The sequence below is a fragment of the Geotrypetes seraphini genome, chromosome 10 (assembly GCF_902459505.1).
Source record: "Geotrypetes seraphini chromosome 10, aGeoSer1.1, whole genome shotgun sequence".
Taxonomy (NCBI): domain Eukaryota; kingdom Metazoa; phylum Chordata; class Amphibia; order Gymnophiona; family Dermophiidae; genus Geotrypetes; species Geotrypetes seraphini.
The window spans coordinates 132,857,463-132,883,803 of NC_047093.1; the positions used below are offsets into that span (position 1 = coordinate 132,857,463).

At 45.0% G+C, this 26,341-nt stretch overlaps 1 protein-coding gene across 1 annotated transcript in view; it reads right to left on the reverse strand.

Annotated features, from left to right (window-relative positions):
* Positions 1-6,713: 6,713 nt before the first annotated feature.
* The window catches only part of LOC117368580 (zinc finger protein 271-like), a 47,595-nt gene continuing 27,967 nt past the window's right edge, over positions 6,714-26,341 (reverse strand). Inside the window, exons 7-9 of the mRNA XM_033962310.1 lie at positions 22,546-22,674; positions 18,662-18,769; positions 6,714-8,377 (exon numbers count right to left, since the gene is read on the reverse strand). Coding sequence (XP_033818201.1) covers positions 6,732-8,377; positions 18,662-18,769; positions 22,546-22,674 — 1,883 coding nt within the window. The 3' untranslated portion in view covers positions 6,714-6,731. The remainder of the gene's footprint in view (positions 8,378-18,661; positions 18,770-22,545; positions 22,675-26,341) is intronic.

Sequence of the window (26,341 nt, forward strand, 5' to 3'; positions counted from 1 at the left end):
AATTTGCACCCAAGAGTGCTCAGAGAATTGAGCAATGTCCTGGCGAAACCGTTGGCTGAGCTATTCAATCTCTCCCTAAGTAAGGGGAAAGTTCCCCTGGACTGGAAATTAGCTAATGTCGTTCCTCTGCATAAAAAGGGTTGCAGGGCAGAGGCTGCGAATTATAGACCGGTGAGTCTCACATCAATAGTGTGAAAACTCATGGAAACACTAATTAAAAGCAAATTGGACACGATCTTGAATGAAGGGAATCTTCGGGATCCCAGTCAGCATGGATTCACCAAGGGTAGGTCCTGCCAATCCAATCTCATCAGCTTCTTTGACTGGGTAACAAGAAAGTTGGACTTGGGAGAGTCTTTGGACGTCGTGTACCTGGACTTCAGTAAAGCTTTTGACAGTGTCCCACACCGCCGGCTGCTAAGCAAGATGGAATTGATGGGGTTAGGAGAGACACTAACTGCATGGGTCAATGATTGGCTGAGTGGCAGACCTCAGAGGGTGGTGGTTAATGGTACCCTCTCTAAAACATCGGAGGTGACCAGTGGAGTGCCGCAGGGCTCGGTCCTGGGTCCACTCCTTTTCAACATATTCATAGGAGATCTGACTCAAGGGCTTCAAGGTAAAATAACACTATTCGCCGATGACGCCAAACTATGTAATATAGTAAGTGAATGCAGTTTACAGAATTATATGGCGCAGGACCTGCTTACATTGGAAAGATGGTCCTCAAACTTTTATGAATAGGGACCACATCCGCTCTCCTCCAATCCCCAGAAATCACTCCCGTCTCCAGAGATTTGTTGAACAAGTCTTTAATAGGACTCGCCAGAACCTCTCTGAGCTCCCTTAGTATCCTGGGATGGATCCCGTCTGGTCCCATCGCTTTGTCCACCTTCAGTTTTTCAAGTTGCTCATAAACACCCTCCTCCATGAACGGCGCAGAATCTACTCCATTTTCTCGTGTAACTTTGCTAGACAATCTCGGTCCTTCTCCAGTATTTTCTTCTGTGAACACAGAACAGAAGTATTTGTTTAGCACATTCGCTTTCTCCTCATCACTTTCCACATATTGGTTCCCAGCATCTTTTAGCCTAGCAATTCCATTTTTCATCTTCCTCCTTTCACTAATATATCTGAAAAAATTTTTGTCTCCCTTTTTTTCATTTTTAGCCATTGGTTCTTCTGCCTGTGCTTGGCTTCTTTCAGTTTCACCCTGTAGTCCTTTCTGCTCTCCTCTTCTTGGTTTTTTTATATTTCACGAACGCCAACTCTTTCGCCTTTATTTTCTCAGCCACTAGGTTGGAGAACCATATCGGCTTCCTTTTTCTCTTGTTTTTATTGATTTTCTTCACATAAAGGCCCATAGCCATTTTTATTGCTCCTTTCAGCTTAGACCACTGTCTTTCCACTTCTCTTATGTCCTCCCATCCTAACAGCTTTCAATCCTTAACCCTAGTTCTCTGCCTTCCAACCCAGCCTTCTGATTAACTGCTCCCCTTAACTGTAGCCATGACATCCTGTTTGTCTGTCTTGGCTGTTTAGATTCTAAGCTCTTTCGAGCAGAGACTGTTTTCTTCTTCTTTGTGACTCTGTGCAGCACTGCATGCGTCTGGAAGCGCTATAGAAATAATTAATAGTATTAATAGAAATAATTAATAGATCATGGGACTCCTAAACTGCCTCTCAGATATCAAAAACTGTATGTCTGTTGACAATTTACAACTAAATGCCTCCAAAACAGAACTCCTTTTGGATCCACCAAGAACACTGCAACAGTACCTGTCCCTCGCTATGCTGGGAATCAACTACCATTACTGGAAAAGACCAAGCATGCAGCCTAGGAATACTTTACTCTAACCTACCGCTTTACAACCATATCTCTCAGGTGGTATCTTCTTCATTTTACTACCTGCAACAACTCCAGAAAATAAGAAACGACTTTTCTGAATCTGACTTCATCCAACTGCTCTATGCCTTTGACCTCTTCCCCCCATGGACTACTGCAGGGCTCTATTTAAGGGTCTTATGGCGAAGAACATACGTCTCTGTGTACAAAATGCGGCAATAAGATTTTTTAAACAAACCTCCATGCCTGCGACCCTGTCTACCAGGCTTTATCGTCAGCTCACTGGCTGTCCATAGCCAAACATTATGTCTTCAAGGGCCTGATGACAGCCAAGCTTCCTCAGTACATACCGAACAGGTCCCTCTGCTCCCAGGATGAAATATACTTCAAAATGCCCCTGAATGACACTGATTATAGGGTGTTGGTCTCAACATTGAAAGCATCGGCACAGTGTACGACAGCATCAAAAAAAGCGAACAGAATGTTGGGTATCATTAAAAAGGGTATCACAACCAGGACGAAGGAAGTCATCATGCCGCTGTATCGTGCAATGGTGCGCCCACATCTGGAATACTGTGTCCAGTACTGGTCGCCGCACCTCAAGAAGGACATGGCAGTACTTGAGGGGGTCCAGAGAAGAGCGACTAAACTGATAAAAGGTATGGAAAACTTTTCATACGCTGACAGGTTGAAAATGCTGGGGCTGTTCTCCCTGGAAAAGCGGAGACTTAGAAGAGACATGATAGAAACCTTCAAGATCCTGAGAGGCGTAGAGAAGGTAGACAGGGACAGATTCTTCAGACTGAGGGGAACCACAGGTACTAGGGGTCACTCAGAGAAACTGAAAGGAGACAAGTTTAAAACAAATGCTAGGAAGTTCTTTTTTACCCAGAGGGTGGTGGACACATGGAACGCGCTTCCGGAGGTTGTGATAGGCCAGAACACAGTACAGGGGTTCAAGGAAGGTTTTGATAGGTTCTTAAAGGTTAAGGGGATTGAGGGGTACAGATAGGAGTAGAGGTAGGTTATAAAAAATGGTCAGGAACTACTTCACAGGTCATAGACCTGATGGGCCGCCGCGGGAGCGGACCGCTGGGCGCGATGGACCTCTGGTCTGACCCAGTGGAGGCAACTTCTTATGTTCTTATGTAATATAAAGAAATAAAACAAAACAAAAAAATGAAATAAGGTAATGCTTTTTCTATTGGACTAACTCAACGCATTTTATGATGAGCTTTCAGGTCAGAAATAAGCAAATTTGACAAATATCAATATATATAAGGAAAACATGAAAGCATTTCAGGGATAGGGGATGTGTGAGCAGGAGACAGAGGTGGCAAAGAATTATAAAGCCCAGATCGTTGTTAAGTCCCATCTGGTAGGTATCAAAATATTTCCTCATTGCTCACACATTTCTGTTATCTTTCTTAATAAAATGATCAGATATCTTAGCACATGGGGAGGGAAATGTATATCATATGGAATAGGAATATTGATAAAAAGGGGGGTATTTATTTTATATTACAAGAATATTTGATTGTAAATACAAGTGATATATGAAAATTGTTTGTATTATGTTTAATTCACTTGTTGTAAGAATTCAAACATGAATAAATAAAATGTAAAAAAACCCCAAAATATTTCATCATTTTTTTTTCAAAGGTCTTACATTCTTGGATTGTCTTAAAGTTCCCTTGTAGTATTCTTACCATAAAATCATTGGTGCAATGGTCAGTTTTTAGAACATAAGAATTGCCGCTGCTGGGTCAGATCAGTGGTCCATCATGTCCAGCAGTCCGCTCATGCGGCTGCCCCCAGGTCAAAGATCAGTGCTCTAACTGAGTCTAGCCTTACCTGCATAGGTTCTGGTTTAGCAGGAACTTATCTAACTTTGACTTGAATCCCTGGAGGGTGTTTTCCCCTATAACAGACTCCAGAAGAGCGTTCCATTTTTCCACCACTCTCTGGGTGAAGAAGAACTTCCTTAAGTTTGTACAGAATCTAACCCCTTTCAACTTTAGAGAGTGCCCTCTCGTTCTCCCTACCTTGGAGAGGGTGAACAATCTGTCTTTATCTGCTAAGTCTATTCCCTTCAGTATTTTGAATGTTTCGATCATGTCTCCTCTCAGTCTTCTCTTTTCAAGGGAGAAGAGGCCCAGCTTCTCTCTATCACTGTACGGCAACTCCTCCAGCCCCTTAACCATTTTAGTCGCTCTTCTCTGGACCCTTTCGAGTAGTACCGTGTCCTTCATGTATGGCGACCAGTGCTGGACGCAGTACTCCAGGTGAGGGCACACCATGGCCCAGTACAGCGGCATGATAACCTCCGATCTGTTCATGATCCCCTTCTTAATCATTCCTAGCATTCTGTTCGCCCTTTTCGCTGCCACTGCACATTGCGCGGATGGCTTCATCAACTTGTCGATCAGAACTCCCAAGTCTCTTTCCTGGGAGGTCTCTACAAGTACCGCCCCAGGCATCCTGTATTCGCGCATGAGATTTTTGTAACCGACATGCATCACTTTACACTTATCCACGTTAACCTCATTTGCATGTCGATGCCCATTTCTCGAGCTTGATTATGTCACATTGCATATCTTCGCAATCCCCCTGTCTTCACTACTCTGAATAACTGCGGCATCGAGGTGAAAAACACATCCAGATTGAAGTTGCTGGCAAGCCGTGTCTGTTTTTGCCAGCAACTTCAATCTTGATGGTCTTAAAGAAGGAAAAGTAAAATGTTTTTCACCTCGATCCCTGAAGAAAGTATCTGAAATATGATACAAGTCGGAAGAGGTGTATTTGCTAAGATAAGTAATCCTTAATATTAAGAAGAAAACTGTTCAACATAGATTTGTCTTGCTGCCTAGAATAATTATGAAAAACTTAAAGAATTAATAAAAATGATATGTAATCAATGAAGATTACCCCAGCAAAGATTATGCTACCTGGCTGGTATTCTGAGGATTCCTGAAGACTGACTGGCAGATTATCTTTAAATCTGCACATCGCCTCTGTTGGACAACACTTTGGAAAAACTGACTACTGCACCAATGATTTTATGGTAAGAATACTAAAAGGGAACTTTAAGACAATCCAAGAATGTAAGCCCTTTGAAATAAAAATGATGAAATATTTTGACACCTACCAGACAGGACTTAAAGATCTAGGCTTTCTTTCCCACTAACAAAGACATTTAAAACTGATTTGCCACCTCTGTCTCCTGCTCACCCACCCACTAAGCAAATTAATGGAAACACTTTTAAAACAGAGAATGGTCAAGTTTCTGGAATCCTGTGGATTACAGGACCGGAGGCAACATGGATTCACAGACAAATCTGATCAATTTCTTTGACTGGGTGACCAGAGAATTGGATAGAGGATGTGCGCTAGATGTGGTGTATTTAGATTTTAGCAAAGCCTTTGACAGTGTTCCACACACAGGTCTAATAAATAAACTGAGTGCCCTCGGGATGGGTCCCAAAGCGATGGGCTGGTTCAAGAACTGGTTGAGTGGAAGGCGACAGAGTAGTGATCAATGGAGATTGCTCTGAGGAAAGGAATGTTACCAGTGGAGTGCCTCAAGGTTCTGTTCTTGGGCCTGTTCTTTTTAACATTTTTATAAATGATATTGCTGAAGGGTTGTTGGATAAGATTTGCCTCTGCGGATGATACAAAAATCTGCAATAGAGTAGACACACCGGATGGTGTGAATAACATGACGAAAGACCTGGCAAAGCTTGAAGAATGGTCTGAAATTTGGCAGCTAAAATTTATTGCTAAGAAATGCAAGGCCATGCATTTGGGCTGCAAAAACCCGAGGGAACGGTACAGATTAGGGAGTGAAGAGCTTATGTGCATGTTAGAAGAGTGGGACTTGGGTGTGATTGTATGTGATGATTTTAAGGTGGCCAAACAGGTTGAAAAGGTGACAGCGAAAGCTAGAAGGATGCTAGGGTGCATAGGGAGAAGTATATTTAGTAGGAAAAAAGAGGTACTGATGCCCCTGTATAAGACTTTGGTTAGACCACATTTAGAATATTGTGTACAATTCTGGAGGCTGCACCTTCAAAAAGATATAAAAAGGATGGAGTCGGTCCAGAGGGAGACTACTAAAATGTGGTATGTGGTCTTCATCATAAGTCATTCGGGGACAGACTTAAAGATCTTAATCTGTATACTTTGGAGGAAAGGCAGGAGGGGAGATATGATAGAGACGTTTAAATACCTACGTAATATAAATGTGCATGAGTCGAGTCTCTTTCATTTGAAAGGAAACTCTGCAATGAAAGGGCATAGGATGAAGTTAAGAGGCTCTGGAGTAATCTGAGGAAATACTTTTTTTACAGAAAGGGTGGTAGATGTGTGGAACAGTCTCCCAGAAGAGGTGGTGGAGACAGACTGTGTCTGAATTCAAAAGGGCCTGGGATAGGCACGTGGGATCTCTCAGAGATAATGGTTACTGCGGATGGACAGACTAGATGGGCCATTTGGCCTTTATCTGCCATCATGTTTCTATGTTTCTTATATGTACTGATTTTTGTCAACATTTGCTTATTTCTGAACTGAAGAATGGTTACCTTCGAAAACTCATTATAAAATGCATTGTGTTAGTCCAGTGGTTTCCAACCCTGTCCTGGAGGACCACCAGCCAGTCAGATTTTCAGGATAGTCCTAATGAATATGCATGGGGCAGATTTGCATGCCTGTTGCCTCCATTATATGCAAATCTCTCTCATGCATATTTATTAAGGCTATCCAGAAAACCCGACTGGCTGGTGGTCTACCAGGACAGGTTTGGGAACCATTGAGTTAGTCCAATTTAAAAAAAAAAGATATTACCATATTTCCTTTAGGGTATGTTTTTTCTTTTTTTAAATTTCTATTAACTTCTATATGGCTTCTCTCTAGTGTGGATTCTTTCATGAATTTTAAGGCGACTCTTTTGATTGAAATTCATATCACATTCTGAGCATTTATATGGCTTCTCTCCAGTGTGGATTCTTTCATGAATTTTAAGGCAACTCTTTTGATTGAAACTTGTATCACATTCTGAACATTTATATGGCTTCTCTCCAGTGTGGATTCTTTCATGAATTATAAGGTACCTCTTTTGAATGAAACTTGTATTACATTCTGAACATTTATATCGTTTTTCTTCAGTGTGGATGCCTTCATGATCTCTAAGGTTACTTTTACGATTAAAGCTTTTATCACATTGAGAACATTTATATGGCTTCTCTCCAGTGTGGATTTTTTCATGAATTTTAAGGTAACTCTTTTGATTGAAACTTCTATCACATTCTGAACATTTATATGGTTTCTTTCCAGTATGGATTCTTTCATGAGTTCTTAGAATGCTTATGTGAATGAAGCTTTTATCACATTGGGAACATTTATATGGTTGCTCTCCAGTGTGGATGCTTTCATGAATTATAAGGCAACTTTTCCGATTGAAGCTTTTATCACATTGAGAACATTTATATGGCTTCTCTCCAGTGTGGATTCTTTCATGAATTATAAGGTGTCCTTTTTGATTGAAGCTTTTATCACATTCTGAACATTTATATGGTTTCTCTCCAGTATGGATTCGTTCATGAATTCTAATGCTACTTTTCCGATTGAAGCTTTTATCACATTGAGAACATTTATATGGTTTCTCTCCAGTGTGTATTCTTTCATGAATTATAAGGTATCCTTTTTTATTGAAGCTTTTACCACATTGCAAACATTTATATGGTTTCTCTACCATGTGTATTCTCTCATGATTTCTAAGGTAACTTTTCATTTTGAAGCTTTTACCACATTCAGAACATTGATATGGTTTTTCTCCACTATGGATTTTTTCATGAATTCTAAGGCTACTTTTTCGATTGAAGCTTTTATGACATTCAGAACATACACATGTTTTCTCTCCAGTGTGCATTCTTCCATGAATTCTGAGATTATATTTTTGATTGAAGCTTTTATCACATACTGAACATTTATACAGCTTTGTTCCCTGGTGGTTCATGTCATACACTTGTTTCTTTCTAGTACTAGTTAATTCATGACTTTTCAGCTGTAATGTCTGTCTGAAGCTTTTATTGCGTATAGAATATTTTGATGGTTTTCGTCCTTTGTGAACTTTCTGATGAATTATAAGCTGTGATTTATATTTAAAACATTTTTGGCATTCTGTACAATGGAATAACTTGTCCCCGTGAAATTTTTTTTCTTCCGTCAGGTTAGAATTCTCAGAGTACCTTTCCTCTCTAGCAGTGCTCTGAAACAGTCTCTCTCCTTTGAGTCTCTGATTTGGTGCAAAACTTGAGACATGTTTACAATTTCTCGTTTGTTCAGTACATGCATTGGGTCTGGCTACATTCTGAAGTTTTTCTTTCATGCTGGGTGGTATAACTTTACTCATACCTCCCACACAATCAGTTAAATGATCTGTGCTGTCTCGGGGGGGGTCTTTATGTTTCCAATCCTCCATCTGCTGCCCACAGCACTCTCTCATTCTCTTAACGTTGTTCCCAAATCCATCATCTGTTAGATACAAAATGAGTTATGCACATAAGTTATACAGAGCAATCTTTAAAGACATTTGCTTTCTATGTCTCCACATGTCATGTAACAAAAAATGATATTAGACTAGCCTGAGCTCATTCACCAATTCTGAACGTCACATTCTCTCCTCCAGTATTTTCAGCGATTCATTCACTCTGATTACATTCACCAACCAAAGACTGAACACCTTGCTAGAGACCTGGGATTCATTCAGCTATTGAGTAAGTTATATTGGCAAATATCCCCACAGGAGTCTTTAAAGACATCTGCTCTACTAAGTCATATATATCATATAAATAAGAGGCTCGCCAGCTGCCATTTCTAAAGCTTGAGGAGGCCCTTCCAAAAATGACATAAGCAAGTTGTGCTGACTAGTTTGGGGGAAGGGGAAAGAAGCTTTTCTAGACACTCTCGATTGCATTTTTTTCTCTCCTTCCCAAGGTTGTTCAATTCTTCTCTTTCATCATTTGTTTACATCAGTTAGTGAAAGAGTAGATTCTTGTTCATTTTAAGTGTCTTATTGTAAGGAAGTAGTTATGGGGCTCTTTTCTTAAAAAGAAAAACGTCTAAAAAGTGGCATAAAGGGGAAGATGAATGTTTTTCTTGCCAAACTCTTCCAATTTGTTATTTTCTAAACCTATTGTTTAGACGGATTTGTATGCTGTTCATCCACAGTTCATTTAAATCTCAAGAGAGCATATTAGAGGGGTAGGATTAGGATGGCCTTATGACTTGGATGTTTTTTGTTTTAGAAAACTGCAGGCTATGGTTTGTAATAAGGTGGTAACATCTAACTGCATTAAATATTTGGTCTAATAAATATAGCCTGCATCTTGCTTCTCGCTTGCTGTTTTTGCACTGCAGACCCTGTTGGACTTCTTTTGCTGTTTGGATGTTTTTCTGCCATAATCGAACATTTTAGAATACGTCAAGGGCTAGACCTGTTTTAAACAACGAATAAGTGCCAGAAAGGTGCCCAAACTGACCAGATGATCATTGGAGGAATGTAAGCAAGATCCCCCCCACTTTCCCCTAGTAATCACTGATCCCATCCTACCCCCCAAAATGTAAATGAAACAATACTTATCCCAGGACAAGCAGGCATGATATTCTCACATGTGGGTGACATCATCTACGGAGCCCCAGCGCGGACAGCTTTTCAAGCAAACTTGATTGAAGTTTCAAGTTTGCTACACTGCACCACGCATGTGCATGCCTTCTTGCCCACTAGAGGGCACATCCCACCTCGTGGTCCTCAGTTCAGTTCAGTTTTTTCCGCGGAGCCAGAAGCCCTGTGGATATTGAGCTCTGCTATTTTGCCTTCTGTCACCGCGTCCGGTTGTTTTTTCGTCGGTCGCTGTGCTTTATTTTATCTTTTCTTTCTTTTTTGATTGTTTAAAAAAAAAAAAAAATCAGACGAAACCCAAGTTTTTTTCTTCGGTTGGCTCTGGGGGCTCCCGTGAGCCGCGGCCGCGGCAGGCCTTGTTTCCGGCCTGTTCGGGTTTCATGTCCCGTCCCTTGACGGGTTTCAAAAAGTGCACCCGGTGTGAGCGGTTACTTTCCATTACAGACCCACACCGGTGGTGCTTGCTCTGCTTGGGGCCCGAGCATCCGACTGACTCTTGCGATCGGTGCTCCACCTTTCAGGCAAGAGCGTTCCGCCGACGCTGTGCCAGGATGGCGGAGCTCTTCGCGGTCGACTCCGCGCCGGGGAAGGCCTCGACGTCGGCCTCGGCTTCGGCCCCGGCTTCGACATCGGCCTCGGTTCCCTCGGCCTCGCCTCGACCCTCGTCTTCTTCGAAGCCTACACCCTCGCTTAAGCCTGCCTCGGGTAAGTCCTCTCTTCCTCCCTCGACTCCAGGGTCGACTAAGAAGCCATCCTCGGGCTCCTCGACGGCGGGTGGGTCGTCCTCGGCCCCGCCAAGGAATACAGCCACTAATGCCCCAAAGGAATACTCGAGACCGAGGTCGCCCTCCAGGGAGCATCCCCCGGCCTCGGACCTACCTACCATGGTGGGGATCCCGGCGTTCCAAGATTTGCTCCGAGCATTGATTGCCACGGAGCTGTCTGGGGCCCTCGAGCAGGTGCAGCAGGCTTCGGCCTCAACTGCTTCGGCCTCGAGGACCCCGGCCTCGGCGGCCTCGGTCTCGACTCCCTCGGCCTCGGGTACCGGGGCGGCACCAACCTCGGCCCCGACCTTACCCTCGACCTCGGCCTCGGCCTCGGGGGCCCCGCCGGAGGGTAGCGTCAGGCCCCGTGACAAGGTGCGCAGGGTGAGGCGGATCTCCTCCTCCTCGTCCTCGAGGTCCTCCCGGGGCTCCTCGCCCTCGGGCCGGTCTCGGGCGAGGCGTCGGCCGAGGAAGCCTAAGCGTTCGCGTGGCTCCCCTCGACGACGTGGTCGCTCCTCGCCGCTCGGGGGCGAGGCCTTGCGGGTCTCGGAGCTCCGCCTCGACAACCCGAGGCTGCTCCGTTCCCCCGCGAGAGGGGGTTCGCGTGACTCCTCGCCGAAGAGGAGGGGGCGTGCCTCGGTCCCTCGGACGCCTGGGACCTCTCCCAGGGGTTCTTCGAAAAGGAGACGTTCCCCGACCCCCTCGAGGCCATTGGATTTGGCCTCGTGGGACTCAGGGTCCGGTAGGGAACCCCGATATTCCCACGAGGCTTCCCCCTTCTGTTCGGCAGGGATGTCGAGAACCCGCCCGCCAGACCGTCCTCCTTCTCCAGCTTCGTGCAGGACATGGCACGTGCCTTGGGTCTGGACCTCATGGCTGGATCTCAATATACAAAGGAGTTCCTCGTGGAGCAGGACCTTCCCACTCCCCCAAGGGAATCCCCTCGGCTGCCCTTGAATAAGGTCCTTCATCAGACCTTGCTTAAGAACCTGACTTCACCTCTTACAGTCACTGCGGTCCCGTCCAAGATGGAGTCCAAATATAGGACGATTCCACCCAAGGGTTTTGAGAAGGCTCAACTCTCCCACCAGTCTTTACTGGTCGAGTCTGCGCTCAAAAAGACGCAACCCTCCCGAGTTTCTGCGGCGGTTCCGCCCGGCAGGGAGGGTCGGACCCTTGACAAATTTGGTCGTCGCCTCTATGCGAATTCCTTCATGGCAACCAGGGTTTTAAATTATGCCTTTACCTTTTCATCCTATCTGTGTGGCATGGTAAAGGATCTGCCCCAATATCGTGACGCCTTGCCGGACTCCCGCAAGGAAGGGTTTGACAGGTTTATGTCCAACCTGTCTCAATTGCGCCTGTACCTTTTTCATGCGGTGTACGATACGTTTGAGCTGGTATCGAGGGTGTCGGCCTTTGCGGTAGCTATGCGCCGGTTGGCGTGGCTATGCACCCTCGATATGGACCCAAACCTGCAAGAACGCCTTGCGGACTTACCTTGCGTGGGGTCCGAATTATTTGATGAATCCCTGGAGGCGGCGACCAAACGGCTCTCGGAACAGGAGCGCTCGTTGGCCTCCTTGGTCTGTCCGAAACCTCGAGCCACGCCGCAGAAACCCTTCCGGCCTCCCCCGAGGCGGTACCCTCAAAAGTCGACCCCGGCTTTTTCTAGGCCACCGCCTCGGCGCCCACCTCGACAGGGAAGAGGGGGACAAACCAAAACTCCGGCGCAGGGTCCTGCCAAGCCAGCGCCATCCTTTTGACGGGCTAGGCGGATAGGGCCGGCCCCCCTCCGCGATCGCGCCGGACCCCCTTCCCATAGGGGGTCGACTCCGGTCCTTTTACGCGGCTTGGACCGAGATAACATCTGACGCTTGGGTGCTCCGGACCGTCTCCGAGGGCTATTCTCTCAACTTTTGTTCTGCGCCGCCGGAACAGTCACCGGGGGCTTGCCCATACAATCGAACCCAGCTCCCCATCCTCATGGCCGAGGCCAGGGCCTTGTTGAGGCTTCGGGCGGTGGAACCTGTACCCCCCGACCAGCGGGGGCGGGGGTTTTACTCCTGTTACTTTTTGGTCCCAAAAAAGACCGGGGACTTGCGTCCCATTCTGGACCTCAGGAAGCTCAACAAGTTCCTAGTCCGGGAGAGGTTCCGGATGCTGTCACTTCCGATCTTGTATCCTCTCTTGGAGGAAGGGGACTGGATGTGCTCCCTGGACCTGAAGGAAGCATACACCCATGTTCCGGTGCATCCCACCTTCCGCAAGTTCTTGCGGTTCCAGGTGGGCGAGCTACACCTGCAGTACAGGGTCCTCCCCTTCGGCCTGGCCTCGTCCCCTCGAGTCTTCACGAAGTGTATGGTGGTAGTCGCTGCAGCCCTGAGGTCTCGGGGGCTTCAGGTCTTCCCTTACCTGGACGATTGGCTGATCAAGGCCCCGACAAGGGAAGGGGTTATCTCAGCGACCCTACAGTCTATCGCCTTCCTTCAGCGACTAGGGTTCGAAGTGAACTTTCCCAAGTCACAGTTATGCCCGACCCAATCACTTCAGTTTATAGGCGCAGTGCTGGACACTGTTCGCCTCCGTTCATTCCTCCCTCCTCCTCGTTTGGAGGCTTTGGTTTGGTTGGGCCGTCTGATTTCTCAGCTACCTGTGGTGTCGGCTCAGCGCATGATGATGCTTCTGGGCCACATGGCGTCTACGGTCCACGTCACTCCGTTCGCCAGACTGCACCTGAGAATTCCTCAGTGGACTCTGGCCTCCCAGTGGCGCCAGGAGTGCGATCCTGTCTCTTCTCGCATAACAGTGACTCCTTCTTTGAGACGTTCGCTCCGTTGGTGGACCGACTCTTCAAATTTTTCCGGGGGTTTGCTCTTTCTCGTCCCTCCACATCGCAAAGTTCTGACCACGGACTCCTCGGAGTACGCGTGGGGGGCCCACCTCGACGGTCTGCGGACCCAGGGCCTGTGGTCGGCGGTGGACCGACCCTGTCACATCAATGTGTTGGAGCTTTGCGCCATCTTTCTGGCGGCTCGAGCATTCTGCCACCTGCTCCGAGATCAGGTAGTCCTCGTGCGAACGGACAACCAGGTGGCCATGTATTATGTGAACAAGCAAGGTGGGACGGGCTCTTGGTCCCTTTGCCGGGAAGCTCTGCGCCTGTGGGAATGGGCGATCTCCCAGAACATCTTCCTACAGGCGGTCTATATCCAGGGGGAACAGAACTGCTTGGCAGACAAACTCAGTCGGCTTCTCTAGCCGCACGAGTGGTCACTCAACTCCAGAGTCCTGCGCGAGGTCTTCGACCGCTGGGGGACTCCACAGGTGGATCTGTTTGCCTCCCCGGAGACTCACAAACTACCCCTGTATTGTTCCCGGATGTACTCCCCGGACCGTCTAGAAGCGGACGCCTTCCTTCTCGACTGGGGAGAGAGGTTTCTTTATGCGTTTCCTCCTTTTCCCCTGATCTTGAGGACGTTGGTTCGTCTCAAATCATCCGGAGCCACTATGATTCTCATTGCGCCTCGGTGGCCTCGTCAACACTGGTTCTCCCTGCTCCTTCAACTCAGTGTCAGGGAGCCTCTGCTTCTGCCTGTGTTTCCCTCTCTGCTATCTCAGAATCGGGATTCGCTGTTGCATCCCAATCTTCAATCGTTACACCTGACCGCTTGATTCCTCTCCCCTTGACTTCGGTCCCGGTTTCTCAGTCGGTGAGGGAAGTTTTGGAAGCCTCTCGCAAGGTCTCGACCAGGCTTTGTTATTCCCAGAAATGGACCAGGTTTTCCTCCTGGTGTTCCTCGCGTCATCTGGAACCGGATTCGGTCCCGGTGTCTTCGGTGCTGGACTACTTGTTGCATCTATCTAATTCAGGCCTGAAGACGGCATCCGTTCGGGTGCATCTCAGTGCCATTTCTGCTTTCCATCGTCACTTGGACGGACGTTCTCTTTCGCTTCATCCTCATGTGACACGTTTCATGAAGGGTCTACTCAATGTTTGTCCCCCTCTGAAGCCTCCTACCGTCGTTTGGGATTTGAACGTTGTCTTAGCTCAACTGATGAAACCTCCCTTTGAGCCTATTGACAAGTCTATCCTGAAATTTCTTACTTGGAAACTGGTATTTCTGATTGCCCTCACATCTGCTCGACGGATTAGTGAGCTGCAAGCTTTGGTTGCGGACCCGCCTTTCACCGTGTTTCATCATGACAAGGTGGTTCTCCGCACCCATCCTAAATTTTTACCTAAGGTTGTGTCTGATTTCCACCTCAATCAGTCCATTGTCCTTCCTGTGTTCTTTCCTAAGCCCCACTCCCATCCTGGTGAGATGGCGCTCCACTCGCTTGACTGTAAGAGGGCGTTGGCATTTTATCTCCAACGTACCAGGTCTCATCAGAAGGTTCCTCAATTGTTTTTGTCCTTTGATCCTAATCGTTTAGGACACCCTGTTTCCAAGCGCACCTTGTCCAACTGGTTGGCTGCTTGTATTTCCTTTTGCTACGCTCAGGCTGGTCTTACGCTCTCGGGTCGAGTCACGGGGCATAAGGTCCGGGCGATGGCAGCTTCGGTTGCTTTCCTCCGATCTACTCCTGTGGAGGACATATGTAAAGCTGCCACTTGGTCTTCGGTTCATACGTTCACCTCCCACTACTGTCTGGATGCTTTGTCCAGAAGCGATGGCCGGTTTGGCCAGTCGGTGTTACGTAATCTGTTTTCCTAAATTGCCATCCTCCCACCTGCCCTTTTTTGGTTGGCTTGGAGGTCACCCACATGTGAGAATATCATGCCTGCTTGTCCTGGGATAAAGCACAGTTATTTACCGTAACAGGTGTTATCCAGGGACAGCAGGCATATATTCTCACAACCCGCCCTCCTCCCCGGGGATGGCTTCTTTGCTAGTTATGGAACTGAGGACCACGAGGTGGGATGCGCCCTCTAGTGGGCAAGAAGGCATGCACATGCGTGGGGCAGTGTAGCAAACTTGAAACTTCAATCAAGTTTGCTTGAAAAGCTGTCCGCGCTGGGGCTCCGTAGATGACGTCACCCACATGTGAGAATATATGCCTGCTGTCCCTGGATAACACCTGTTACGGTAAGTAACTATGCTTTATCTGTCTCTATGACAGCATTAGATCTTATGGGCAATCTATTAGAGCAGCAAGCAGGTCTCTGGAATAGCCTGGTGGTCACTGCAGTGGTCTCCAGAGGAGACCAAGCCCATATCCCACTCTAATAGAACACTTATGGTGGAGAGTGTGAACCCACCCAAGCCCACCTACTGTGCAGGCAAAGGGCTATTGTTTTGGTGTACACTTGGAGTTCTGTTCATAAGAATATAAGAATAGCCTTACCAGGTCAGACCAATGGTCCATCAAGCCCAGTAGCCCATTCTCACGGTGGCCAATCCAGGTCCCTAGTACCTGGCCAAAACCCAAGGAGTAGCAGCATTCCATGCTATCGATCCAGGTCAAGCTGTGGCTTCCCCCGTGTCTTTCTCAATAACAGATATGGACTTTTCCTCCTACAAATTGTCCAAACCTTTCTTAAAACCAGCTACGCTATCCGCTCTTACCACAACCTCTGGCAATGCATTCCAGAGCTTAACTATCCTCTGAGTGAAAATAAATTTCCTCCAATTGGTTTTAAAAGTATTTCCCTGTAACTTTGAGTGTCCCCTTAGTCTTTGTAATTTTTGACGGAGTGAAAAATCGATCCACTTGTACCCATTCCAGGATTTTATAGGCTTCAATCATATCTCCCTCAGCTGTCTCTTTTCCAAGCTGAAGAGCCCTAACCTTTTTAGTCTTTCCTCATAAGAAAGGAGTTCCACCCCATTTATCACCTTGGTCGCTCTTCTTTGAACCTTTTCTAGGGCTGCTATATATTTGAGATAAAGAGACCAGAATTGAATGCAATACTCCAGGTGAGGTCGCAGCATGGAACAATACAGGGGCATTATAACAGTCTTGTTAACCATTCCTTTTTTTAATAATTCCTAGCATCCAATTTGCTTTCTTGGCTGCCGCCGCACATTGAGCGGAGGATTTCATCGTATTGTCTACCCAGATCCTTTTCTTGAACACTAATACCCAAGGTGGACCCTAGCATCTGGTAACTGTGATTCAGGTTATTCTACTCAACGTGCATCACTTTTGCATTTGTCCACATTAAATTTCATCTGCCATTTGGATGCCCAGTCTTCCAGTTTCCTAAGGTCCGCCTGCAATTTTTCACAATCCATATGCGTTTTAACAACTTTGAACAGTTTAGTGTCATCTGCAAATTTAATCATCTCACTCGTCGTTTCAATTTCCAGATCATTTATAAATAAGTTAAATAGCACTGGTCCAAATACAGACTCCTGTGGCACTCCACTGTTTACTCTCCTCCATTGAGAAAAATGACCATTTAACCCTACCCTCTGTTTTCTATCCAATAACCAATTCCTAATCCACAACTTTAATTTTCTCAGGAGCCTCTCGTGAGGAACTTTATCAAAAGCTTTCTGAAAATCTAGACATACTATATCAACCGGCTCCCCTTTATCAACATGTTTATTCACACCTTCAAAGAAGTCAAGCAAATTTGTGAGGCAAGATCTCCCTCGGCTGAACTCATGCTGGCTCCATCTCATTAAATCATGCTTGTCTACATGTTACACAGTTTTATTTTTTTATAATCGTCTCTACCATTTTGCCCAGCACCTAAGTGAGGCTTACTAGTCTGTAATTTCCCGGATCTCCCATGGAGCCCTTTTTTAAAATCGGCGTTAACATTGACCACCCTCCAATCTTCAGGTACTACAGATGATTTTAGCGACAGGTTATAGATCACTAACAGCAGGTCAGCAATTTCATTTTTGAGTTCTTTTAATACCCTGGGATGTATACCATCCGGTCCTGGTGATTTATCACTTTTTAACTTGTCGACTTGGTTCAGTATATTTTCCAGATTCATCGAGATTTCTTTCAGTTCCTCCGCATCATCACCCTTGAAAACCATTTCTGGTTCAGGTAGATCTCTTACATCTTCTTCCGTAAAGACCGAAACAAAGAATTCATTCAGTCTTTCCACTATGGCCTTATCCTCCCTGAGCGCCCCTTTCGCTCCTTGATCATCCAACAGTCCCACAGATTCCCTCACAGGTTTTCTGCTTTTGATGTACCTAAGAACATTGCTATTAGTTTTTGCCTCTTTTGCAAGTTTCTCTTCATAGTCTTTCTTAGCTATCTTATCAGTGCTTTGCTTCTAACTTGCCAGTGCTTGTGTTTCTTCTTATTTTCTTTTTTCCATTCTTTAAAGGATGTTTGTTTGGCTCTGATAGCCTCTTTCACTTCACATTTTAACCACGCTGGCTCTCGTTTCCTCTTCTTTCCACCTTTGCTGATATGTGGAATACATCTGTTCTAGGCTTCCACAACGGTATTTCTTAAATAACATCCACGCCTGGTTTACAGTCCTAACCTTTGCAACTGATACTGCACCATTCACGGAAGAAAGCGTTTATGAACAACTTGAAAAATTGAAGGTGGACAAAGCTATGGGACCAGATGGGATCCATCCCAGGATATTGAGGGAGCTCAGAGAGCTTCTGGCGGGTCCTCTTAAAGATTTGTTTAATAGATCTTTAGAGACGGGAGAGGTTCGGCGGGACTGGAGAAGAGTGGATGTAGTCCCTCTTCACAAAAGTGGTTGCAAAGATGCCCGCAACAGATCATACATGGCATCCAAAAGATAAGATGCGCCAAGCTCAATCTTAGCCACCTCTTGATCCACCAAGGACCAGTCAAGAATTCATTCAGCCCTCCGGAAATAAGCTCCTGACGACATGGTCCCTGAACCTCACGTCTGGTAAGTGAAGAAATCACATTCGCTATGTGAAAACCTAGAAATACTCTAGTTTCAAGTTTTATTTATATTTGATTAATCGCTTAATTAAAATTGTTTCTAAGCGAATTACAATATATAAAAGTGACATATAATTAAACATAATACTAAAATAGGAAATAACATATAAGATATTATAAAACTAGCAATTTATACAATGAATACAATTAAAAAAAAAATTAATAAATTTAAAAAAAAGGGAGAATTTACATAACAAATATATAATGAGCTAATAAATTTATACAATAATGAAAAAGATATCAACATAAAAAAGAAAGAATTAGGAAAAGAAGCGTGGAAAAGAAGAAGAAAGGGAACGAGGAAGAGCTCAGAAGTAATTTATAAGTTAAAGGCATCCTTGAATAAAAAGCATTTAAAATTATTTTTAAAATCGCTTAAGTTATTTTCATATCTTAACTGTAATGGTAATGAATTCCATTACAGTTAAGGCATAGTAAGGATTTTATTATAAAGAATCATTGGCTCACTGCTTTTGGTATCGGTATCCTCCTCTCCTCTCTCCAGCTCTTCACTGACAGGATCCTCTTCCATTTTCAGGATCTCTAATTTGGGGTCAGCAGGGTAACCTTGGCTGCCTAAAAGAAGAGTGGAAAAATAACTTTAGGTATTAAAGGAAACCTTAAGACCTAAGAAAACTACTACTACTATTACTAATCACTTCTATAGCACTGACATACAGCGCTGGGGATGCAGAACCCAAAGGTGAGAGCACCTGGCTACAAGACCACTTTAAGGCATGAGACAGGTTAAGCATCGGCTCAGGGAAACTGACTGGGTTGACGGTCAGTCTAGAAGAGGTATGCAGGCAAATTGACAGGCTTAAAAACGATAAATCCCCTGGACCGGATGGCACTCATCCAACGGTAATCAAGGAACTGAAAGGGGTTATAGCTGAACTGCTTCAACTAATAACAATCTGTTGATCAAAGCGGGAAGGATTCCGGAAGACTGGAAAGTGGCAAATGTTACGCCAATCTTCAAGAAAGGTTCAAGGGGAGATCCGGGAAACTACAGGCTGGTAAGTCTGACCTCGGTACCGGGAAAGAAGGTAGATGCGCTGATAAAGGACCGCATCATTGACCACCTTGACGGACACAATCTGATGAGGACCAGCCAGCATGGCATCAGGAAAGGAAGATCTTGCTTGACAAACTTGCTGCACTTCTTCGAGGGAGTTAACAGGCAGATAGACAAAGGTGACCCGCTCGACATTGTATATCTGGATTTTCAGAAGGCATTTGACAAAGTCCCGCATGAACTTTGAAAAATTGCGAGACATGAGATCGAGGGTGAAATACTCACGTGGATCAAAAACTGGTTGGCGGATAGAAAACAGAGAGTTGGGGTAAATGGACAATACTTGGACTGGAAAAGCGTCACCAGTGGAGTGCCGCAGGGTTCGGTGCTTGGGCCCGTGCTCTTCAATATATTTATAAACGACCTGGAAATTGAAACAACAAGCGAGGTGATTAAATTTGCAGACGATACGAAGTTATTCAGAGTAGTGAAGACGCAGGAGGATTGCGATGACCTGCAACAGGACATAAACACGCTCGAGAAATGGGCTGCAACATGGCAAATGAAGTTTAATGTGGATAAGTTTAAGGTGATGCATGTCGATAACAAAAATCTTGTACACGAATACAGGATGTCTGGTGCAGTACTTGGAGAGACCCCCCAGGAAAGAGACTTGGGAGTGCTGGTTGACAAGTCGTGAAGCCGTCCACGCAATGCGCAGCAGTGGCGAAAAGGATGAACAGAATGCTTGGAATGATTAAGAAGGGGATCACGAACAGATGGGAGAAGGTTATCATGCCGCTGTACCAAGCCATGGTACGACCCCACCTGGAATACTGTGTCCAGCACTGGTCTCCATACTTAAAGAAGGACACGGTACTACTCAAAAGGGTCCAGAGAATAGCGACTAAAATGGTTAAGGGGCTCGAGGAGTTGTCGTACAGCGAGAAATTAGAGAAACTGGGCCTCTTCTCCCTTGAAAAGAGGAGCCTGAGAGGGAACATGATCGAAACATTCAAGATACTGAAGGGAATTTACTTAGTAGATAAAGACAGGTTGTTCACCCTCTCCAAGGTAGGGAGAACAAGAGGGCACTCTCTAAAGTTGAAAGGGGATAGATTCCGTACAAATGTAAGGAGAGTGGTGGAAAACTGGAACGCTCTTCCGGAGGCTGTCATAGGGGAAAACACCCTCTAGGGATTCAAGACAAAGTTAGACAAGTTACTGCTGAACCAGAACGTAAGCAGGTAAGGCTAGACTCAGTTAGGGCTCTGGTCCTTGACCTAAGGGCTGAGCAAACTGCTGGGCACGATGGACCACTGGTCTGACCCAACAGCGGCAATTCTTATGCTCTTATGAACCAAAGGCCTGCCTCACTAGCTCACCCTTCACAGCAGGGAGAGGGTGTTCCTTTGGTCTTGCACAAGTTCAGGATCCGACAGCCCTGTAGTCTAAAACTGAGATGATAGGGTTTTTATGAGTTCTGAAACCATAAATATTCTTGTGGAAGGGGGGGTTAAGAATCCTCCATCACTCTAAAATGATCCATGACCATCAATGCACACAGATTCTTATACTAAGGTGATAAAACTGCTACAGAAGATTCCCTTTGTTATAGAAACCCACAACTCTTCAACCTGGTGTTACCAATGTGGGTTTTCCAGTCTCCCTACCTTTCCCTCTCCAGATATGGATACCACTGGTCACCCTTCTTTTCCCCCTTTTGCTGCTTCCTTTGGAGGCCCTTCTTGCTCCACATTTGCTTCCATTGAGAGGGAGGAGTCACTTTGCTTCCTCTTCTTCTGTTCCTTTCCCCTTCCATCCATCCTGCTGATGCCATGTTGAATCATTCTGCCTCACTTCCACCCCTATCACTTCCTTTTATCCTGGTGCTCATTATTCCTCTTGATCCTAGTTGGAGCCATCTTTACTCCAGCCTCTTCCAGTAAGACCATCCTGTCTGCCTCTCTCCAACTGGCAGCACTGCATTGCTCACAAAGAACAAAATCTACAAACTGCTGGGTGGGAGGAAAGTTTAGCATCTTGGAGCGGCACCAAGAGAGGTCACAGAAAGTGAGAGACACAAGGAAGATTAGAAAAACGGATAAAAGATGAGAGACAGTAAGTGTCGATAGACGATGAAGAGAAGAGACACAGAGACATAGGAAAATGCTGGAGGAGAACAAGAGAAAGAGAAGGAATGAAAGGAAATGAAAAAATAGACTGGTGGGACAATAGACGAGTAGTTCCCTCAGTTAAGAAAGCTAAATGGGAATTTACAAGATCAAAAACATTTTATTACTTTGCTTCCTACTTATAAAACCTTTCATACGCAGACAGGTTAGAAAGGCTGGGGATCTTCTCCCTGGAAAAACGGAGACTCAGAGGAGACATGATAGAGACTTTCAAGATCAATCTTGGGCATAGAGAAGGTAGAGAGGTCAGATTCTTCAGCCTATTGGGAACCACAAGAACAAGGGGGCACTCGGAGAAATTGAAAGGGGACAGGTTTAAAACCAATGCTAGGAAATTCTTTTCCACTCAGAGGGTGGTGGGCACCTGGAATGCGCTTCCGGAGGTTGTGATAGGACAGAGTACACTACCGGGTTTCAAAGAAGGATTAGATAAATTCCTGAAGGATACGGGGATTGAAGGATACAGATAGAGGTAGAGATAGGTTATGAAAGGGTATAGACAGAAGGATAAAGGAGATTGAAGGGTTTTAGACAAAGGATCTCCTTACAGGTCATGGACCTGATGGGCAGCCGCAGGAGCAGACTGCTGGGCGCGATGGACCTCTAGTCTGACCCAGCGGAGGCAACTTCTTATGTTCTTATCCAAAATACATTTGGAAGCTAATTTAAAGATCTTTAAAACTCTTCTAAAGACCCATCATTTTCAGCAAGCCTTTGGGACTGAAAACACACAGGAGCTGCATATATATTAAGGTGGGAACAGCTGGTTCAGTGGAGTCAGCTGCTTTTGGAGCACTGTGCAGTGGAGTCGTATGGATGTTGGTTTTCTTGTCTATTTTATACTACATTTGAGAGAGGAGTATAGATCTTACCTATCATTTTTATGGAGTCCTTTATTATGTTTTATTGTAACCGCTTAGATCTATTGAAAGTCGAGTGGAATATGAAATTTTCATATTCCACATAGAAACATAGAAATAAGGGAGCTGGAGCAAACACATTAGCCTCATAAGAAAGGTTAGAAACAGGGACAGTGATTATAGCACCTCATTCTAACAGTGCCTGGGCCAGAGGAGGCGTCTTTCTTGTAGAAAAGGTTTGCATTACCCTATTTCTCGCTTGAATCTAAGTTACATCACCTGCTTCCTGCAGTTCCTCACACGTGCCTGTGGGGGTCAGACTTCCTCTTTCCTCGGGTTCCTGAGGCTCAGTCTTGAATCTCTCTTGCTCAAATCGGATTAAAATGTCAGGCGTGACATTATAGGAGCCTGTTATATGAAAAAGATATTACATTTATTTATTTATTGGGATTTATTAACCATCTTTATGAAGAGATTCACCCAGCAGTTATAATTCAACACAAACTTGCAATTTTATTAACAGCATAACAGTAGCAAAAAGAACAAATATAAACATAAATGCAATGAATGAGGTAAAGTCAAAATCAGCAAAATGAAACTTAATAATAGGACTACCATGAAATTTCAAACATATACTTATTGACAGCACTGAAATTCAACTAAGAGAGATATAATACAATGTCAGCATAACACTTATTTGAATGTTCTGATGTGTGCTTATTAGGTGTTTCATAACAGAGATATGATGCTAATGCTATTCTATAATACAGCTTATCATATAGCCGAGGGGCCAAGTGCAGATATTAGATGGGGACAAGATGGGTGGTACAGAGTAGAGAATGACACGGTGGCTATTACTCGCGGGTAACCTGCCGAAATGGGGGGGGAAAGTGCTCATTACGGGGACAAGGCCATCCACCGTCCCATGGAGCGGTGAATGGCCTTGTCCCTACAGTTAAGGGAGGGAACCTACCTACCGGCTGCATCTATCTATCTCCCTCCCTCCCCCTTACCTTCAGGCGCATTTTAACTTTACAGAGTAACTTGTTCAAGCCACTGGAGCCTGCCTGAAGTCGCGTGCGTCTGTGAGCGGAAGCTTCTCCTCTGATGCAACCAGAAGTTGCGTCAAAGGAGAAACATCCGCCCACAGACATACGACTTCAGGCAGGCTCTGGCAGCTTGAACAAGTTACTTTGTAAAGTTAAAACATGCCGTAAAGGGAGGGAGATGCTCAGACCGCACGAGGAGTGCTGAAGGGTGGTGGAAAGGAACAGACGCTAAAGGGAAACGGGGAAGAGAGTGTGGGGAGAAGACGCTGAAGGGAAATGAGGAAGAGAGAGTAGGGAGAAGACGCTGGAAGGGAAATGGGGAAGAGAGAGTAGGGAGAAGACACTGGAAGGGAAATGGGAAACAGAGAGTGGGGAGAAGACGCTGGAAGGGAAGAAGACAGATGCCAGACTATGGGGGGAGCAGAGGGAAGAAGATGGTTGCCAGACCCATTGGGGGTGGGGGGGGTGGAGGGAGAGATGGAAGGGAGAGGCACAGTAACAGAGCAAATGGAAGATGCAGAGAGAAGGCAGACTGTGGATGGAAAGAATTGAATGAGGAGAAGATGAGGAAAGCAGAAATCAGACAACAAAGGTAGAAAAAAAATTCTTATTTCTTTTCTTTTTTTTGCTTTAGGATAAAGTTATATATTAGTTGTGTTGATAAAAATTTATAAACAAAGCCCTCCCAGCTGAACATCTCTTTCTCTAGTTAAGCAGCCAAAACTTTGATTTATAAGGAAGGAATAAGCTAAATATTGCAGTACTGAGTCTTGTATGTATGCTACGGGCCAGGGACAGTGGTTGCGGGGACGGGGTTAAATTTTTCCACCATGTCATTCTCTAGTACAGAGTCCACTGAGATAAACAGATGGGTGGCTAAACTCAAGGCAAGTTGTTTATACAGTTAAGCAAGATGTAAGGAACTGATTTAAGTTACAGTGTGTGTATGCAGAATGAGTGTCTAGTCAGTCACCCCAGCCTACATTGTGTTTTCCTAGGCTCTGCCACCAGTACAGAGCCAATAAAAAGAGGGGAACTGCTGGACTGATTGTCATCAGAAATCTATTCTAGCAATATCCTGATTATTTCTATACTGAAGTGGCAACTCCTTTTCTCAAGAGCTACAAAGGTGCTGTTGTGGATACTGTTACTGTATAAACAGAATTGAAATTTATGTCATGAAGGGGTCTTTTGTTTGGTTTTTTTAACTACGGACTGTTCTTCGTATGGTTGATATAAATCAGAATCTTCCTGAAACCAGCAACTGAAAATCTGCTAAATCATTATGAGCAGTAAAAAGCAGCCTTAGAGTGTCCTGATGCCAAACAATCCCGAGCACTAAGGCCATTTTTTTGCTGGGGTAAAATGACTGATTTTTATATTTTCCCTATTAATGGCTCCTGCTAATTTTCGCATTAGCAAGTAGCCATTAACACTAAACCTGCACCAATCAGAATACACCAGTGCCCACATGCTAATTACAGCAAAATATGCCCACTCTCTACCCCAGCACTAAAATATAATCCAGAAAATTACCATGGGACACATGAGTGCACCCCGCTGTAAGGCATTTTTCACCGCAGTATGTATGCATTAGTAAGTGGCCCTTATGATTTATGCGACAGAGTGGGAGAAGCCTCAGCCACCAGTAGAGGGCGCTAAAAATAAAGAATTCTTAGAAAAGAGGTGGGAAGACAAGAACAATGGCACAAAATGGCCCCTCTCTCCACAGCAGTGAAAGAAGGAGCCTCCTATTCAGGTTATAAGGGCTGGGAAATTTCTAGATATGAAGCACATTTAACTACTGCACAAATGTTACACAATAACATAGTAGATGATGGCAGAAAAAGGCTCTCGTGGTCCAACAAGGTGACCAGAGCCTTGCCCATCACTCCATGTAGGCCCAGGTCACCCATATTTAAATGCTGGTTGTTAAGTCAAGTCATCACCATGCCGACCATATAGGCAGCCAAACATGATGGGGAAGATATGTGGCGTATTGCTGACAGGATTCAACTTACCAGTCAAGATCAACACACTAGAGTTGTCGAACCTTTACGCAGACCATACACATCTGCCCGGCAACAGGACTCCGTTCCCCCATGCTGGTTTTGGCCACTCTTCTTTGTCTCTCGCTATTTGCAGAACAGACCATTCAAGTCTGTCCGGCATCGGCCTCAGCTCCCACTATTCTTGCTCACTGTAAAACCTCAATAGTCAGGTGTTGTCAGTTTATCTTCTAGGTCAATGACTCATTTAAGTGCCATAGAGTCACTGGTAGCACCCATGGACCCCTAAGGTATCCTCCAATGTCATAGCGAGTTTTATTTTATTTAAAAAATTTCTTACCCGCTTAAACCTAAACGGTTCACAGGATACAATCATAATAATAAAAACATACATACATGCAACATAAACCAGTCCCAATATACTCCTAAAAATATTGATATTATTTCAGTTAAAAGTCTCCATAAACAAAGTCGTTTTCGATATCTTCTTAAATTTCTGGAGATCTGAAAGTACTCTTAATAGTCCTGTCAATTTATACCATACTGACACCCCTGCGATTTAGATCACAGATGTTCTCGTGTTTTCATAAGGAACATGTAAAAACTCATTTGTAGATCATCACATCGCTCCCTCTGACCTCAGAGATCTGAGAGGTTGATAGTGTCATTCCTTGTGTCAAATACCAAGGAATGCTTTAGTGAATCACTTTAAAAACTAACCCAAGAATTTTTAAAACAATTCAAAATTTTGCAGGCAGCCAATGAAGTTTTTTCAACCAAGGTATCACATGCTCAAATTCATTCCCGCCACATATTAAACGTGCCATAGCATTTTGAATCATCTGTAGAGCTTTGCGTTGTAAGATGCTGTTCCCAAGTAAAGTGAATTGCAATAATCCAACTTTGAGATGATCGGAGTCTGTACCACCACCCAAAAGTCATATCCCGATAACAATCGGTTTAAGTTGTGAACGCATGTGATAAAAAGCAGATTTAATCACTACCAATCTCTGATCT